Source organism: Hemiscyllium ocellatum (assembly GCF_020745735.1).
Source record: "Hemiscyllium ocellatum isolate sHemOce1 chromosome 27 unlocalized genomic scaffold, sHemOce1.pat.X.cur. SUPER_27_unloc_3, whole genome shotgun sequence".
NCBI classification, from domain to species: domain Eukaryota; kingdom Metazoa; phylum Chordata; class Chondrichthyes; order Orectolobiformes; family Hemiscylliidae; genus Hemiscyllium; species Hemiscyllium ocellatum.
Genome location: NW_026867498.1, coordinates 1,580,243 through 1,598,247, shown reverse-complemented (window position 1 = coordinate 1,598,247; position 18,005 = coordinate 1,580,243). Strand labels below are relative to the sequence as shown.

General features: G+C 47.9%; 2 protein-coding genes across 2 annotated transcripts in view; one reads left to right on the top strand and one right to left on the bottom strand.

Annotated features, from left to right (window-relative positions):
* Positions 1 to 18,005, top strand: part of LOC132808066 (zinc finger protein 420-like) — a 238,857-nt gene that overhangs the window by 76,067 nt on the left and 144,785 nt on the right. The window lies entirely within an intron of this gene.
* LOC132808004 (zinc finger protein 239-like) lies at positions 5,473 to 16,965 on the bottom strand. Its single transcript, XM_060821892.1, has 3 exons — positions 16,942 to 16,965; positions 14,896 to 14,983; positions 5,473 to 6,928 (listed from the first exon to the last, which is right to left on the bottom strand). Exons 1-3 carry the CDS (start codon positions 16,963 to 16,965, stop codon positions 6,051 to 6,053), a joined length of 990 nt encoding a protein of 329 aa, XP_060677875.1. The 3' UTR covers positions 5,473 to 6,050.

Below are 18,005 nucleotides of genomic sequence, written 5' to 3'. Positions count from 1 at the left end.
GATCCTTGGTAAAGCCTTAACCTGGAGGAAGTATTGCCTCACTCAGCAATTTCAACCTGTATCCAAGTAAGTTGGATGAGCAGCGTAGAGTCAACCAGACTACTGTGGGTCTGGAGTCACGTGTAGGCCAGACCGTGTAAATGATGCAGCTGGGACGACTGCTCTAATACCCGCTCAAGTCTTCTCTAAAAAAGAACTGAGTGAATCAGATGGGGGTTTTCTTCCACCCCCACCCCACCGACAATGGTTTCACCGTTAGATTCTGAACTCCAGACTTCTGACCAAATTCCAATTCCACCATCTGTCGCGGTGGGAATCGAACTCAGGAGCCACTGGAACTGGGTTGATAGTGCAGTTGGTAAAGACACTCGGCCATCTTTCTTTCAATCCCCCTGCAATGCCGCGTGATCCCGCTGGGAGGTCAGCAAGGAGGTGGCCTGGGTAAAGGCCTTCCTGCACTCGGGGCAGCTTAAGGGCCTCTCCCCCTATGTGGATCCACTGGTGGGTCTGGAGGTTGGAGGAATTGCTGAAGCCCTTCCCACAGTCAGGGCAGGGGAACGGCCTCTCCCCAGTGTGACTGCGCCAATGGGTCCCCAGGGCAGACGGGAAACAAGCCTTTCCCACAGTCGCCACACTTCCATGGTTTCTCCACAGGGCGGGATTCCTCGGGTTTCTCCATGGCCGAAGCTTCAGCCCCACACAAACGCATGTGGAGCTTCTCCCCACCGTGAATTCCTCTTTCCAAACCGTAGAGCTGTTACACGCTCCTCACTCAGTGCACTGCAACGGTAGGGTCTCTCATCCAGTCCCACTGATGCTGAAAACGGAACCAAAAAGCTTTGCTCCTTCTCACAGAATCATAGTTGAAAACTGTTGCTGTCCCGATGGATTGAATGACTGTCAGACATGGACGTCAAAGTAAGGACTGCAGACGCTGGAGAGTCAGAGTCAGTTAGTGCGGCGCTGGAAAAGCACAGCAGGTCAGGCAGCATCCGAGGAGCAGGAGAGTTGACGTTTTGGGCGTAAGGTCTTCATCTGTTGATTTTGAAACTTCCATCTTCAGATCCTGAAATGTAAAAAGAGATTACAAAAGTCATCACTGTCAGTGCAGGGTAGAAATTCTGAACAAGGAATTCTACTTTCTGCGGAAAGTTCTTTTCTTTTGTTATTCCACAAAATTGAAAGCACCATCCCACTCTCCCTCCCCCTCTGTTCTCACTCTGATCTAACTCATTCCCCTGAAGGTGCTGATTCAGGATCTTCCAGGGGCAGGAAAGCAAAAACATCAAGACTGACATCTCTCTGAATTTTGGATAACTCCACCTGGAAGTTAATATCTTTCACAACATTGGGATACTGCTGAGAGGTGAGGTGGTCTGATTTTGGGAAGCCAAAAAAAAAAACCAACGAATTTGTGCCAATCCCTTCCCTTCAGAGAATTCCCAGAGTGTGAAAGCAGGCCACTCAACCCCACAAATCCACACCGACCCTCTGAAGGGTAACAGACCCACACCTATTCCCCTACCCCTATTGCTCTACATTTTGCACCTAACCTTCACATCTCTGGGCACGGTCAATCCATCCTAACCTGGACAAAGTTAAAAATCACACCACCAGGTGAGTGTTCAACTGGTTTATTTGAAAGCACTCACTTTCAGAGCGCTGATCCTTCATCAGGTGGTTGTGGAGAATAAGATCATAAGACACAGCTTTTGCCTGAAACGTCGATCTTCCTGTGCTCTGGATGCTGCCTGACCTGCTGTGCTTTTCCAGCACCACTCTAATCTAGACTATTCCGTAGATTCACGACCCTCTGGGAAAAGCAGTTCCTCCTCATCTCTGTCTGAAAGCTACTCCCTCTAATCTTGAGGCCCAGTCTCACCCACCAGAAATTACTGGACGGGTTAGGGCTTTATCCCCACTGTACAATGACATTGGGAAGATGTTTCCATTGGTAGGAGAGACGAGGACCAGAGGACACAGCTTTAAGAATAAAGGGAAAACCTTTAGGAACAGAGATAAGTGATATCTCCTTTTCTGCCGACAGCGAGGAGCATGGACAATGTATTGGTGACATGAGCGAGCAGGTGTGCTGTTGTTCACACCGAGGAGCAGACACAATGTGCTCTGTGGTGATGCTGGTGTTATTGACAGATGTTAAGTGTTCAAATGCCAAGAGTAGAAATAAAGGGTAGAGCCACATTTCTTTTTCACCATGTGGCTCAATATTTTATAGCTTTTGTCTGGCTGCTCAACTTTTTTTTTGATGTCTTTTCCCCAGAGTCGGGGTGAGGTTCACAACTAGATGGCATAGGTTTAGGGTGAGAGCAGAAAGATATTAAAGGTACTTAAGGGGCAACTTTTCCATGCAGAGGATGGTGCATGTATGGAATGAGCTGCGAGAGGAAGTAGTGGAGGCTGGTATAACTACAACATTTAAAAGGTATCTCGATGGGTATATGAATAGGAAGGGTTTAGAGGAATATGAACCAAGTGCTGACAAATGGGACTAGATTAATTTAGGATATCTGGTTGGCATAGGCAGGTTGGACCAAATGGGTGTGTTCATGTGCTGTACATTTTTATGACTCGAAATAATACAAAAATATATTTTTCCAAATACCAAACTATCTCCATGTTAAACGGGCTTAGTTCACCACATACTTCACTAACCATTCTCAACAGGTCCTGCCCCTTCAATGACTGAGGAACATATACATGCTGGTGCATAGTATCCTTCACTAGTATTTACACACTACCCTCAGCAATTGCACAAGTAACAGCAAAGGCGTAAACAGCACAAGGATTAAACACACACTGAGGGGCAAACAGCACAAGGATTAAACACACAGTGAGGGGCAAACAGCACAAGGATTAAACACACAGTGAGGGGTAAACAGCACAAGGATTAAACACACAGTGAGGGGCAAACAGCACAAGGATTAAACACACAGTGAGGGGTAAACAGCACAAGCGCCAGTAAAAGCAGATGGAAAGTGAGTGTAAAATGTGACTATGACAGGACAGGCCCCACATTCCTTCCCCTCCGTCCCCCCCACAACCTGCCTCACCTTTCACCTCCCGGGCCCAGTACCTTCCAGGTGGCCCCATAGTTGACACAGGGGCCGCCCCACGACCAGTAGAACTCCACCACCCAGGCGCCCGACCAGTTCCCAAGCAGGTCCTTAACCCCATCCGCCTCCAGAATGTTCACCGGCTCCTGGCTGCTGTACAGCCGGCCGGTGTGGCCGTGACACAGCAGCTGCGCCAGGAAGGCGGCGGCGGCGGCCAGTGCCGGGTGTCTGCCCCGGGCCGCACGGCGCCATTTTCCTAACGGCCGCCCTCCCGCCGCTTCCTCGCTCGAGCGACTTCTCCTCCCAACCGCCTTCGCCCCCGCGTGACGTCTGCACGGGGGGATGGGCGGGGCCGGGGGAGCCTCACCGTCACCAAGCAACAGCCACCTCGCGCTACAACTGCTCATTCACAAAAACAAACTCTCCTGTCTCGCTCTGCAGCTGCAGGGGGGGGACACTGCCACGTTTCGAGGAGCCCTGTCTACATTGGGAAAGCTCACCGCTCCATTTAAACAGATATTCCCACATCCCACTTGCCTGCATTTGGCCCATTTCCCTCTAAACCTTTCTATTCATGTACCCATCCAATTGCTGCTTCAATGTTGTCACTGTACCTGCATCGACCACATCCTCAGCAAGTTCATTCCACATGCAACTCACCCTCTTTCAAAATGTTGCCCCTCCGCTTCCTTTTAAATCTCTCTCCTTACATTAAAAAAAATGCCCCCCCCAGTTTTGAGTTCCCCTACGCTAAGCAAGAGCCGTTTTCTAGTCACCTTACCTCCACTCCTCATGATTTTATCAATCTCAATGAGGTCAACCCCCAACCTCCTGTGCTCCAGTGAATAAAGTCCCAGCCTCTCCTTATAACTCAAACCCTCCACTCCTTACAACATCCTCGTAAATCTTTATTAAACCCTCTCTAATAGTATTCTTCCTAATACAGGGTCACCAGAACTGTCCTCAGTACTCTGAAAGTGGCCTCACCAACATCCTGTACAACCTCAACATGATGTCCCAACCCCTCTCCTCAGTGGTGTGAACAATGAAGGCAATGTTGCAAAACGCCGCCTTAACCACCCTGTCTACCAGTGATGCAACCTCCAAAGAACTATGTACCTGAACACCCCCACCCCATGTCTATCTATTCTATAACACGACTCATGGTCCGATCATTATCTGTACAAGTCCTTGTTTTAGCAAAAATGCAACCCTTTGCTTTAAAAAAGCCTCTCTCTCTCTCAGACAGACACACACACACCCCTCAACACTCTCACACTCGCAGCCTCATACTCCATCACACTCTCACTTTCCCAAGCATTCACACACACACTTCTGCGCACACACACACAAACTCACATGCACACGCTCTCATTCTCTCATGCACACACACACACACACACACACACTACTCTTTGGGGTGAAATTGTATTGGCAGAATTATATTTGCAGATACATTCAATTTTGTTCAAAAAGCACACAATCTGCAGGCAGTCAATGCATGTAATATTTTACAAATTCCGACTTTGGAAACAGAACCAGTCTGATTCAAGATTGGAATACAGACAGACTCAAATCTTACACCTTTAATGCATTCTCTGAGCGGAGATGCCTTTCTTTTATAAAACCTTGTCATCTCAAGAACATTGTTACATATTAATGAACCAAAGCCCACACCCATTCTAAGAGATGAAGACTATCTAAGTTTGTTCAATATATTCTATCAGTTGCATGACACTGATCTTTTGATACAAGTTCTGTGTCTTATGACGCTGTTCCATGAGGCTTATATATTGATGAGCTGAAAATGTGTTGCTGGAAAAGCGCAGCAGGTCAGGCAGCATCCAAGGAGCAAAAGAGTCGACATTTCGAGCTGAGAGAATTGAGTCTTTTCTCATTGGAAAGAAGGCGGTTAAGGGGGGATTTGATAGAGACATAAAAGATGATGAGAGGATTTGATAGGGTAGACAGAGAAAGACTTTTTCCTAGGGTGATGACGTTAGCTTGTACGAGGGGGCATAACTACAAATTGAGGGGTGATGGATTTAAGACAGATGTCAGAGGCAAGGTCTTTACACAGAGAGTGGTAAGGGCGTGGAATGCCCTACCTGCTAAGGTAGTCAACTCAGCCACATGAGGGAGATTTAAACAATCCTTAGATAAGCGCATGGATGATTTTGGGATAGTGTAGGAGGACGAGCTGAGAATAGTTCATAGGTCAGCGCAACATCGAGGGCCGAAGGGCCTGTTCTGCACTGGATTGTTCTATGTTCTAAACTTAGTGCAGGAGGCTGAAAGAAATGAGCAGCTTTAAAACAAAAACCTCTTGGAGCTCAAAGTTTTCAATGAGAGTCTGAGCCCGGTGGTAAGTTCAGGTAACCTTTATTGCAACCCAACTTTGTTACAGTTTCAGATCCCCCCAGCAAAGAGGCAGAGAAAAAGTAGTTGCTTTTTGAACAGCTCAAGGTGAAAGTGCACACACCACACCTCCCCTGTTCCCCCCACCTCACTGTCTTTACTATTGGTCAGCACCAAGCTGTCCCTTTGAAATTGGATCCTTGGTACAGCCATAACCCGGAGGAAGTGTTGCCTCACTCAGCAATTTCAACCCATTCCCTGTCTCCAGTTAAGTTTCTCCCCGCTCCTTTGCCAGGAAGGGGAAGTGTAGAGTCAACCAGACTGCTGTGGGTCTGGAGTCACGTGTAGGCAAGACCGGGTAAAGGATGCAGCTGGAACGACTTGAGTGTATCCTTTCCCACAATGGCGGTTCCCTTCCCTAACAAGGGAGAGAGGGAATCAGATGGGGGCTTTCTCCCCCTACCACCCCCTCCCTGAAATGGTCTCATCGTTAGATTCCGAATTCCACATTTCTGACCGAATACCAATTCTGCCATCTGTCGTGGCGGGATTCGAACCTGGGAGTCCCCGGAACCGGGTTGATATTCTAATCGATAGTGGGACTTGGTCGTCACTCCTTCAATCCCCCTGCGATGGCACGTGAACTCGCTGGTGCGTCCACAGGTGGGAGGAGCAGGTGAAGCCCTTCCCGCACTGAGAGCAGGTGTAAGGCCTCTCCCCGGTGTGGATCCGCTGGTGCGTCAGCAGGGCAGAAGATGTGCTGCAGGTCTTGCCACACTCGGGGCAGCTGAACGGCCTCTCCCCGGTGTGGACACGCTGGTGTCTCCGCAGGGAGGAAGATCTGCTGAAGGCCTTCCCACACTCGGGGCAGCTGAAGGGCCTCTGCCCCGTGTGGACCAGCTGGTGGCTCCGCAGTTGGGAGGAGCAGATGAAGCCCTTCCCGCACTGAGAGCAGGTGAACGGCCTCTCCCCGGTGTGGACACGCTGGTGCATCAGCAGGGTGGAGACGTGGGTAAAGGCCTTCCCACACTCGGGGCAGCGAAAGGGCCTCTGCCCCGTGTGGACACGCCGGTGGGTCCGCAGGTGGGAGGACTGGGTAAAGGCCTTCCCGCACTGAGAGCAGATGTACGGCCTCTCCCCGGTGTGGACCTGCTGGTGGGTCAGCAGGGTGGAGGATGTGCTGAAGGCCTTCCCGCACTGAGAGCAGATGTACGGCCTCTCCCCGGTGTGGACCCGCTGGTGGCTCCGCAGGATGGAGGAGCAGATGAAGCCCTTCCCACACTGAGAACAGGTGAACGGCCTCTCCCCGGTGTGGACACGCTGGTGCCTCAGCAGGGAGGAGACGTAGGTAAAGGCCTTCCCACACTCGGGGCAGCTGAAGGGCCTCTGCCCCGTGTGGACACGCCGGTGTGTCCGCAGGGAGGAGGAATCGCTGAAGGCCTTCCCACACTCAGGAAGGGGAAGTGTAGAGTCAACCAGACTGCTGTGGGTCTGGAGTCACGTGTAGGCAAGACCGGGTAAAGGATGCAGCTGGAACGACTTGAGTGTAGGGCCTTTCCCCCGTGTGGACCCGCTGGTGGGCCAGCAGGTGAGAGGAATGTCTGAAGGCCTTCCCACAGTCGGTGCAGGGGAATGGCCTCTCCCCGGTGTGACCGCGCCGATGAATCTCCAGGGCAGACGGGACACGGAAGCCTTTCCCACAGTCCCCACACTTCCACGGTTTCTCCACAGGGCGGGATTCCTCGGGTTTCTCCATGGCCAAAGCTTCAGCTGCACACAAACACGTGTAGAGCCCCTCCCTGCCGTGAAATTCCCTTTCCAGGCCGTATAACTGTTTCAGGCTCCTCACACAGTGCGCTGCAACAGTGGGGTCTCTCGTCCAGTCCCACTGATGCTGAAAACATACTCAGACAGGAACCAAAAAGCTTTGATTCCTCTCTCAGAAATCACGGTCGAAAATCTTTGCTGGCCCCAGTGGACTGAGTGACTGTTAGACATTGACATCAAAGTGAGGACCGGAGATGCTGGAGAGTCAGTCGAAAAATGTGGCACTGGAAAGTCACAGGGGAGTCAGGCAGCATCCGAGGAGCAGGAGGGTCAATGTTTCGGTTATAAGCCCTTCATCTGTTGATTTTAAAACTTCCCTCTTCAAATCTTCAAAAATCCTGTCAGAATAGATTACAAAAGTCATCACTGTCAGTGCAGGGTAGAAATTCTGAACAAGCAATTCTTTTCTTTTGTTATTCCACAAAATTGAAAGCACCATCCCACTCTCTCTCCCCCTCTGTTCTCACTCCGCTCTAACTAATTCCCCTGAAGGTGCTGATTCAGGATCTTACAGGGACAGAAAAAGCAAAAATGTCAAGACTGACATCTCTCTGAATTTTGGATACCTCCACCTGAAAGTTAATATCTTTCCCAACACTGGGGTCCTGCTGAGAGTGAGCAGGTCTGATTTTGGGAAGCAAAAAAAAAGTGTGTCAATTCAGGGTGAACCTGCCTTTCAGCTTCTTGAGCAAGGACCAGACACAAGATGGTTAACGTCCCCAGGAAGGTGGGAGCAAAATGAGACGTCAAGGCATTAACGCCGACATTAGAGAGAAAGTGAACCTATTGACGTGGCAAAAGTTAGTGGAAAGCCAGAGTCATAGAGATGTACAGCACAGAAACAGACCCTTCTGTCCAACACGCCTGTACTGACCAGATATCCTAAATCAATCTAGTCCCATTTGCTGGTATGTGGCCCATGGTCATCCCCACCCCCTGTCCTGAGACCTTGATGCCTCCAAGCTGACCCTCAAAGTTTTAGTTTGTCCCTCCATTCTTTCCCAGTTGTCTTTTGTAGGTTTTGAAAACTTCCCCAATCCTCTGAGTATAGGATTTGGGAAGTTATGTTGTGGCTGTACAGGACATTGGTTAGGCCACATTTGGAATATTGTGTGCAATTCTGGTTTCCTTAGTATTGGTAAGATGTTGGGAAACTTCAAAGTGTTCAGAAAAAATTTACAAGGATGTTGCCAGGGTTGGAGGATGTGATCGATAGGGAGGCGAGGGCTGTTTCCCCTCAGCGTTGGAGGCTAAGGAGTAACCTATAAAATCATGAAGGGCATGGATAGGATAAATAGACAAAGCCTTCTCCAGGGGAGGGGGTTGGGGGGAAATGAGTCCAGAACTAGAGGGCATATGTTTAGGGTGAGGGGAAAAGATACAAATGAGATCTGAGGTGAAACTATTTCACACAGAGGGTATTACGTGTATGGAATGAGCTGCCAGAGGAAATGGTGGATGCCAGTACAATTGCAACATTTAAAAGACATCTGGACAGGTGTATGAATAGGAAAGGTTTGAAGGGATATGGGCCAAATGCTGGCAGTTGGGATGAGATTGGGTTGGGATATCTGGTTGGCATGAACGGGTTGAACCGAAGGGTCTGTTTCTAAGCTGTACATCTCCATGACTAGTTGGACCACTTCCCGCTCCTCCGCCCTTGAGCCCCAGTTTTCTCATTTTCCCTCCCCCCACCTTGTCTCAGTCCCAACCCTCGAACTCAGCACCACCAGCCCAACCTGCAATCTTCTTCCTGACCTCTCCACCCCGACCCCCGCTCCCACTCCGGCCTATCACCTTCACCTTAACATCCTTCCACCTATCGCATTTCCAACGCCCCTCCCCCAAGTCCCTCCTCCCTTCCTTTTGTCTTAGCCTGTTGGCACACTTTCCTCATTCCTGAAGAAGGGCTCATGCCCGAAACATGATTCTCCTGATCCTTGGATGCTGCCTGACCTGCTGCGCTTTTCCAGCAACACATTTTCAGCTCTGATCTCCAGCATCTGCAGTCCTCACTTTCTCCTCTTGCTAATATACCACTTGCCTTGCTGATTGCTTGCTACACCCGTCTGACAAATGACAGTGACTGGTGTAGAAGGATGCTGAGGCCTCTTTGTCCATCCACACATCATTCCTGATAAAGGGCTCATGTCCAAAACGTTAACTCTCCTGCTCCTCGGATGCTGCCTAACCTACCGTGCTCTTCCAGTACCACAATGTTTGAGCCTGATCTCCAGCATCTGCAGTTCTCACTTTCTCCACATTCAAATACATCTCCATTTCAACAATGCACTTCCTTTCTGCGTTTTTTTTCCACAGCCAAGGCTATAACTTCATATTGTGGTACTGCATTTGCCATTGTCGTCTTCTCTATATCGGAGAGCGAGTGCAAACTTGGGGAACGATTCGCCGAGTATCACAGCTGTGCCCGCAGAGGGCGACCAGACCTCTCAGTAACCACCCATTCCAATTTCCTTCCCACTCCCTTTCTGACATGACCATCTTTGGCCTCCTCCATTGCCACAACGAATCTAACCGCAAATTGGAGGGACAACACCTCATCTTCCGGGCAGCCTGCAGCCCGAAGGACTCAACGTTGAGTTTTCCAATTTCAAAAAACCTCCCTCTCCATTCCCTGACTCCATTCCCATCCCCGCCCTCCTCCCTGCCACCAACAAGATTCATTCCTCCGATTGACCAACCAGGTCGTACCCTCTGTCTTGACCTTTTCCCACTTCACCCCCACCCCCTTTTCTCTGCAGCTTCTGCACCCAGCCCCAGCCCTGAAGAAGGGTTACAACCGATTCGTCGACTTCTCCACCATCTGATGCCTCCTGCCTAACTATTTTGCCAATTGAGATACAGACCTGGATCAACGTTTCCGGAGTCTGTCCCTGCCGAATTCACTCTTTCCTTTCAGTTGCTGCAAGTCAACAATTGAACCCCAGAATGAAAAAAAAATGGAATAGGGGGCGAGATAAGAGAGTGCCGTACTCACAGATCTGGGACAGAGGAAGGAATGTGCAGTCTGGGTAAAGCTCAATCTTTATTCAGAGAGAGAGGATCAGGAGTCGCAGCTTGAGAAGTTCAGAGTCCAACTTCCGCATTCAGACAATGGGCTGACTCTGATTGGCAGGAGGACCAGGCTCCTTCCGGTCCTCCAATGTTGCCTATTGGTCAATCAAAAGAATGTCTCGCGCCTTTTTTGCGTACAGCGATGACCATGCTCAGTGTTTTGCTGACACTGGCAAACATGCGCAGTATGCTCTCTGGGGATGTTGGTGCTCCTGACAGATTTTAAGTGTCCAAATGCCAGCGGGATGAAAAGATAGAGCCACAATAGCGGCTCGATATTTTATTCCTTTTGCATTTTGTGTGGCTGCTCAACTTTTGTATGTCGTTTCCCCTTGTTGTGGGGGCAAGGCACCGAGACCAGAACTGGAGGGCATAGGTTTAGGGTGAGAGGGGAAAGATTTCTGAGGGTCCGAAGGGGCAATCCTTTCGCACAGAGGGTGGTATGTGTATGGAATGAGCTGCCAGAGGAAGTGGTGGAGGCTGGTACAATTACAGTATTTAAAATGCATCTGAATGCGGATATGGATAGGAAAGATTCAGAGGGGTAAGGGGCGACATGCTGCCAAATAGATCACTAGATTAATTAGGACATCTAGTCAGCATGGACCACAGGGTTTGTTTCTGTGCTCTACAACTCTGAGTCTATCTTTAGATAGTATGGAAAATAAAGAGCATGAAAGCATGGGAAGGGTTAGAGCATGGAGACTACTGCCAATTTGTTGCAAAGGATAGTGGAAAGCTCTTACACCAATTAGCAGAGTAAGGTTGAGGCTGAAAGGTCACTATGGCAAGATGAGATAACACAGTTAGTAAAGTTAGCCTCACCTGCTAAATATGATTGACAGGACGGGGACAATAAATATTCCGGACATGACATTAAATATCTAATTAATAATGAGTAGAGTCAGCCTGCTTGAGACTATTGATAATAAATATCTAATCATGACATTAGGAAGTCGGGTCTGGAATGCAAGACCGTTGTTGCAAAAGCTGACATTAAATCTCCAACTGTGACATTAGAATAATATTAAGTAGAATGTAGAAAAAACTGTAAGGGCACAAATAAAGAGATAATAGTAACTAACATCACTGGTTTATTGTGTAGCTAGCGTGAGGAACTTTTGATTAATTTAGTTGGAGAAAACACTGCCTCCTCTGTCCAGGAGTAAATGCTGGAAAGGCTGTATTGTTCCTAGGGAGGAGGATGGTCTCTGGCTACACTCTGATATCTATCAGCCAGTAAATGGGGCAGAACTATGGAATTTAATCTCCAGGCAGTCTGGGAAATTTAATAAGAGAAGGAAGGAAGTAATAAATAGTAGATCACTACAGAGTGCTGAGGAACAAAGGGTCCTTGCTGTCCAAGTTCAGAAATCCCTGAAGGTATCAGTATAGGTCAAACTAATTGAACAGCCTGCAGGTTGTGCATTTTTTGAGAAAAATACAATGTATCTGCAAATATAATTCTGCAAATACAAATTCACCCCCATGGATGTACGTGTTTATGTGTGTGAATGAGACAGAGTAAAGTCTATTGCGTGCTGTATATCCCGATGTCTACTTGATAACAGATGCTTTAATTCTGCTGGCGTAAATATTTTTATAAATCATAGCTGTTATAAATCATAAATCCCAGCTAGGACTACACTGTGTGTCTGGATGGTTGACAGGCTGGGGATTGTGGCTTGGGTCTTAATTGACTGAATGTTTTATTGTTCCAGAAGGTGTAGGGGTGGGGGTCAAAGCTTCAGTAGAAATCCAGCAGAGCAGAACAGACCAATATCTTACTCTGTGGGTACAGGGACATCAGAGGACAGAGAAATCAGGACCTGAATCCAAGCTAACACTAGACTTCCCTGTGATCAGTGCTTTGATGGGCAGCGCCAAGCCTCTACCTTCACCTCGCTTCCCATTTGACTATCACCTTGATATTCAGGATCCAATCCTTGTCATCCTGAAGCCATGCCTCTGTAAGGAGTCTCAGATCATAATTATTCTCTTCAATGTGTGCAGTCAATTTTGTTACAATGCACCACACATTCAGAAACATCGTTTTTAGTTTCAAGTTTTGTGATCTTCAGAATCCGGTTTTGATTGCTGGTACATTTACTCACCTTGTCCCTTTCTATCGTTCTCTGATGTTCATTTTCCACATCACTATATTGCTCACCGGCCTTGATTTGGATTGGCCATGCTAAATTGTCCATAATGTACAGGCATGTGAAGGTTAGATGGGGTAGCCATGGGAAATGCAGGGTTAGAGTTTCATAGTAAAAGAAGTAGTAGTTGGCCATTTGGCCCATCGAACCTGCTCCACCATTCATTATGATCATGGCTGATATATGCGTCATCTAAGATCCTACTCCCTGCATTGTCCCAACTACCCTTAATTCCCACACCATGCAAATACCCATCCAACTGTGTTTTGAATATTCTTAATGAAGATGCCTCTACTGCTTCCTTGGGCAGGGAATTCCATAGATTGACTACTCTCTGGGAAAAGCAGTTCCTCCTCATCTCTGTCCTAAATCTACTCTCCTCAACTCAAGGCCTAGTCTCATCCTGGGTGGGGTAGGGCTTCATCCCCACAGTGCAATAAATTCCCACTTTCCACCAAGCTCCCAGATGTACTCACTCACTCAGTTGCTGTCTCACAAACGAAATACTTCATTGTAACTTCTTTTGCTTCCAGTAAGGGCAACCCATCTTGGAAAGCTGCTCTGAAAGTCCAACCAGACTTCTGCATTCACCAGAGACAATTCCAGGATAACAGCACAGAAACAGACCCTCCAGCCAAACACGTCCATGCTGACCAAATATCCGAAATTAACCTGGTCTCATTTGCCCATATATCCCTCTAAACTGTTCCTATTCATGTACCCATCAAGATGGGTTTTAAATGTTGTACCTGTTCCAGCCTCCACCACTTCCTCTGGCAGTTCGTTCCATGCATGCACCACCCTCTGTGTGAAAAGGTTGTCCCTCATGTCCTTTTCCCCACTCACCTAAAATCTATGCCACTTTAGTTCTGGACTCTCCTACCCTGGGGAAAGACCTTGCCCCTTATAAAGGTTAACCCTCAGTGTCCGATGTGCAGAAAGTGAGACCTGCAGATGCTGGAATCAGAGTCTAAAAGTGTGGGGCTGAAAAAGCACAGCAGGACAGGCAGTATCGGAGGAGTGGGAGAGTCGACATTTCAGGCCCGAGCCCTTCATCAGGAATGATGCATGGATGTACAAAGGGGCCTCAGCGTCCTTCTCCACCAGTCATCAGACAGATGCACAAGCAATCAGCAAGGCAAGTGGTATATTCGGAAGATGAACTGGGATTAGCAGTGGGGATGTCATCCTGCAGTTAGGGGGTCATTGAATATATCCAAGGCTGAGTTCATCTGTTTTTTGAACAACAGAGTGTGGATTTTTATGTTGTGTGGATGAGGTGATTTTTTTGGTTGACAGTGGTTTATGTGTTGGATGCAGGTACAATAACCACGTTTAAAGTGGAAGGCAAGAAAGTTTTAAGACCACGACAGAACAGTTAGTTAGACAGCACAGAAACGGACCCTTCAGCCCTACTATTCCATGCTGACTATGTTTCAGTGCCACTTGCCAATGTTTGGCCCATATCCCCCCGCACCTTCCCGATTCATGTACTTATCCAAACGTCTTTTAAAGGTTGCATCTGTTCGTGCATCCACCACTTCCTCTGGACATTCATTCCATACATGAACCACTCTCTGTTTATGAAAACCTTTTCCAGATTCTGTCCACTTCGTGGATTCATTTCCCTTTCCGTTCGGTTGGTGCAAGTCAAAAATTGAAGCCCAGAATGAAAAAAAAATGAGAAAGGAGTTGAGAAGAGAGCGGTGTACTGGCGGAGTAAGGAGGTTGCAGTCTGGAACAAACTCAATCTTCATTCAGAGAGAGGAGCAGCACCTTCCGAAGCTCGTGTTCCAGCTTCTGCATTCAGACAACAGGAAGGCTCTGATTGGCAGGAGGACCCATATCCTTCCGGTCCTCCAGGGTTTCCGATTGGCCCACCAAAAGAAAATCGCGATGCGTGCGGCGAGGAGCACGCGCAGTATGCTCTCTGGTGATGCTGCTGTTACTGACAGAATTTGTGTCCAAGTGCCAAGAGAAGTAAAAAAAGAGGAGATCCACCCTTTCTTCCCCCCTGTGATATTTACCTTTCCTACACGCCCCATGACTTTATAAATCGAAATAAGGTCACCAGTCAACTTGTGGTCGTCGATAGGGCGACCAGAAGTGTACTCAGTACTCTACACGTGGTCTCACCAATATCCTGTACAACCTCAATGTGATGTCCCAATTCCTACACTGAACGGTGTGAACAATGAAGGCAAGTGTGCTAAACGCCTCCTTCACCACCCTGTCCAGCAATGATGCAACTTTCAAAGAACTACGTCCCCGATTTGGAGATGCCGGTGTTGGACTGGGGTGTACGAAGTTAAAATTCACACCACCATTGTCCCCCCCAGTCTTTCTCTCACCCCACCCTTTGCCCCCTCCCCCCCACCCCCCGAGTCTTTTTCTCCTCGTACCATGAAATTGGTTCCGACTGTTGTCGTGGATAAAATGTAGAGGACGACCAGGAGACGCAGAGAGTTCTTCAAGAAGTAGGTCGTTTATCTGCAAAGAAAAAGACCGTGACACTCGAAAAGCAGATTCTCGAATGCCCACAAACCTCAGGGTCTGTGGTTTTAAAATATCTTTTTTTAAATCATGTTTGTGTTAGCTTATCAGCATGTCCAACTATATTTATCAACGTACCTCAGTCTAGCTACACAATAAGCCAGTGATGTTAGTTCCCATTATCTCTTTAGTTGTACATTCTACTTCATGTTATTCCAATGTCTCGGTTAGAGATTTAATGTCAGCTTTTGCAACAATGGTCTTTCATTCTAGACCCTACTTAATATTTTCCTAATGTCATGATTAGATATTTATTGTCAGTAGTTTCAAGCAGGCTGACTCTACTCACTAACAATTAGATATTTAATGTCATGTCCCAAATATTTATTGTCCCAATAATGATAGTTAGCAGATGAGGCTAACTTTACTAACTGTGTTATCTCATCTTGCCATAGTGACCTTTCAGCCTCAACCTTACTCTGCTAATTGGTGTAAGAGTGTTCCACTATCCTTTGCAACTGTAGTGGACAGCGAAGAGAGTTACCTCAGATTACAACAGGATCTGGACCAGATGGGCCAATGGGCTGAGAAGTGGCAGATGGAGTTTAATTCAGATAAATGCGAGGTGCTGCATTTTGGGAAAGCAAATCTTAGCAGGACTTATACACTTGATGGTGAGGTCCAAGGGAGTGTAGCTGAACAGAGAGACCTTGGAGTGCAGGTTCATAGCTCCTTGAAAGTGGAGTCACAGGTAGAAAAGATAGTGAAGAAGACGCTTGGGATGCTTTCCTTTATTGGTCAGAGTATTGAGTACAGTAATTGGGAGGTCATGTTGCGGTTGTACAGGACATTGGTTAGGCCACTGTTGGAATATTGCATGCAATTCTGGTCTCCTTCCTATCAGAAAGATGTTGTGAAACGTGAAAGGGTTCGGAAAATATTTACAAGGATGTTGCCAGTGTTGGAGGATTTGAGCTTTCGGGACAGGCTGGGGCTGATTCACTGGTGCGTCAGAGGCTTGGGGGAGAGTGAGCTTATAGAGGTTTACAAAATTATGAGGGGCATGGATAGGATAAATAGGCAATGTCTTTTCCCTGGGGAGTCCAGAACTAGAGGGCATAGGTTTAGGGTGAGAGGGGAAAAATATTAAAGAGACCTAAGGGGCAACATTTTCATGCAGAGAGTGGTACATGTATGGAATGAGCTGCCAGAGGAAGTGGTGAAGGCTGGTACAATTGCAACATTTAAGTGGCATTTGGATGGGTATATGAATATGAAGGGTTTGGAGGGATATGGGCCGGGTGCTGGCAAGTGAGACGAGATTGGGTTGGGATATCTGGTCGGCCTGGACGGGTTGGACCGAAGGGTGTGTTTTCATGCTGTACATCTCTCTATGACTCTATGAACTGGAAATGGTCTCCATGCTCTAACACTTCCCATGCTTTCATGCTCTTTATTTTCCATACTATCTAAAAATAGAGTCACAGAGCTGTAGAGCACAGAAACAAACCCTTCAGTCTATGCCGACCAGATGCCAGCATGTCGCCTCTTATCCCTCTGAATCTTTCCTATTCATATCCCCATCCAGATGATGTAATTGTACCAACCCCCACCACGTCATCTGACAGTACATTCCATACACATACCACCCTCTGTGCAAAAGGATTGCCCCTTAGTACCCTCAGAAATCTTTCCCCTCTCACCCTAAACCTATGCCCTCCAGTTCTGGTCTCGGTGCCTTGCCCCCACAACAAGGGGAAACGACATACAAAAGTTGAGCAGCCAGACAAAATGCAAAAGGAATAAAATATCGAGCCGCAGGGAAAAAGAATTGTGGCTCTATCTTTTTACCCCTGTTGGCATTTGGACACTTAAAATCTGTCAGGAACACCAACATCCCCATAGAGCATACTGCGCATGTTTGCCAGTGTCAGCAACGCAGTGCGCATGCTTACCAGTGTCAGCAAAACACTGAGCATGCTCATTCGCTGTATGCAAAAACGGCGCGAAACATTCTTTTGATGGACCAATAGGCAATCTTGGAGGACCGGAAGGAGACTGGTCCTCCTGCCAATCAGAGTCAGCCCATTGTCTGAATGCGGAAGTCGGACCATGAGCTTCTCAAGCTGCAGCTCCTGATCCTCTCTCTCTGAATAAAGATAGAGCTTTACCCAGACTGCACATTCCTTCCTCTGTCCCAGATCTGTGAGTACGGCACTATTTTGCTCCCATTCCATGTCTTTTTCATTCTGGGGTTCAGTTGTTGACTTGCAGCAACTGAAAGAAAAGAGTGTGAATCCGGAAGGGGACAGACTCTGGAAACGCTGGTCCAGGTCTGTGTCTCAATTTGCAAAATAGACAGGAAGTGGAGAAGTCGACGTTTCGGGTGTAACCCTTCCTCGGGGCTGGGGCTGGGGTTGGCTGGAGAAGCTGCAGATAAAGGGGGTGGGAGTGAAGTGGAGATAGGTCAAGACAGGTAGAGGCTACGACCTGATTGGTCAATGGGAGGAATGCATGGGGTTGCTGGCAAAGAACAAGGAGGGAGGTTTTTTTGAAATTGGAAAACTCAACGTTGAGTCCTTCAGGCTGTAGGCTGCCTGGAAGATGAGGTGTGGTCCCTTCAATTTGCAGTTAGGTTCGTTGTGGTAATGGAGGAGGCCAAAGATGGTCATGTCAGAAAAGGGAATTGTAATGGGTGGTGACTGGGAGGTCTGGTCGGCTCTGTGGACCCAGCTGTGATGCTCAGTGAACCGTTCCCCAAGTTTGCGCTCGCTCTCCCCGATATAGAGAGGACCACAATTGGCAAACACAGGACCACGATATGAAATTATAGCTTTGGCTGTGGCAAAGAAAAACAGAAAGGAGGTGCATTGTTTAAATGGAGATGTATTTGAATGTGGAGAAAGTGAGAACTGCAGATGCTGGAGATCAGGCTCAAACATTGTGGTACTGGAAGAGCACGGTAGGTTAGGCAGCATCTTAGGAGCAGGAGTGTTGACGTTTTGGGCACGAGCCCTTC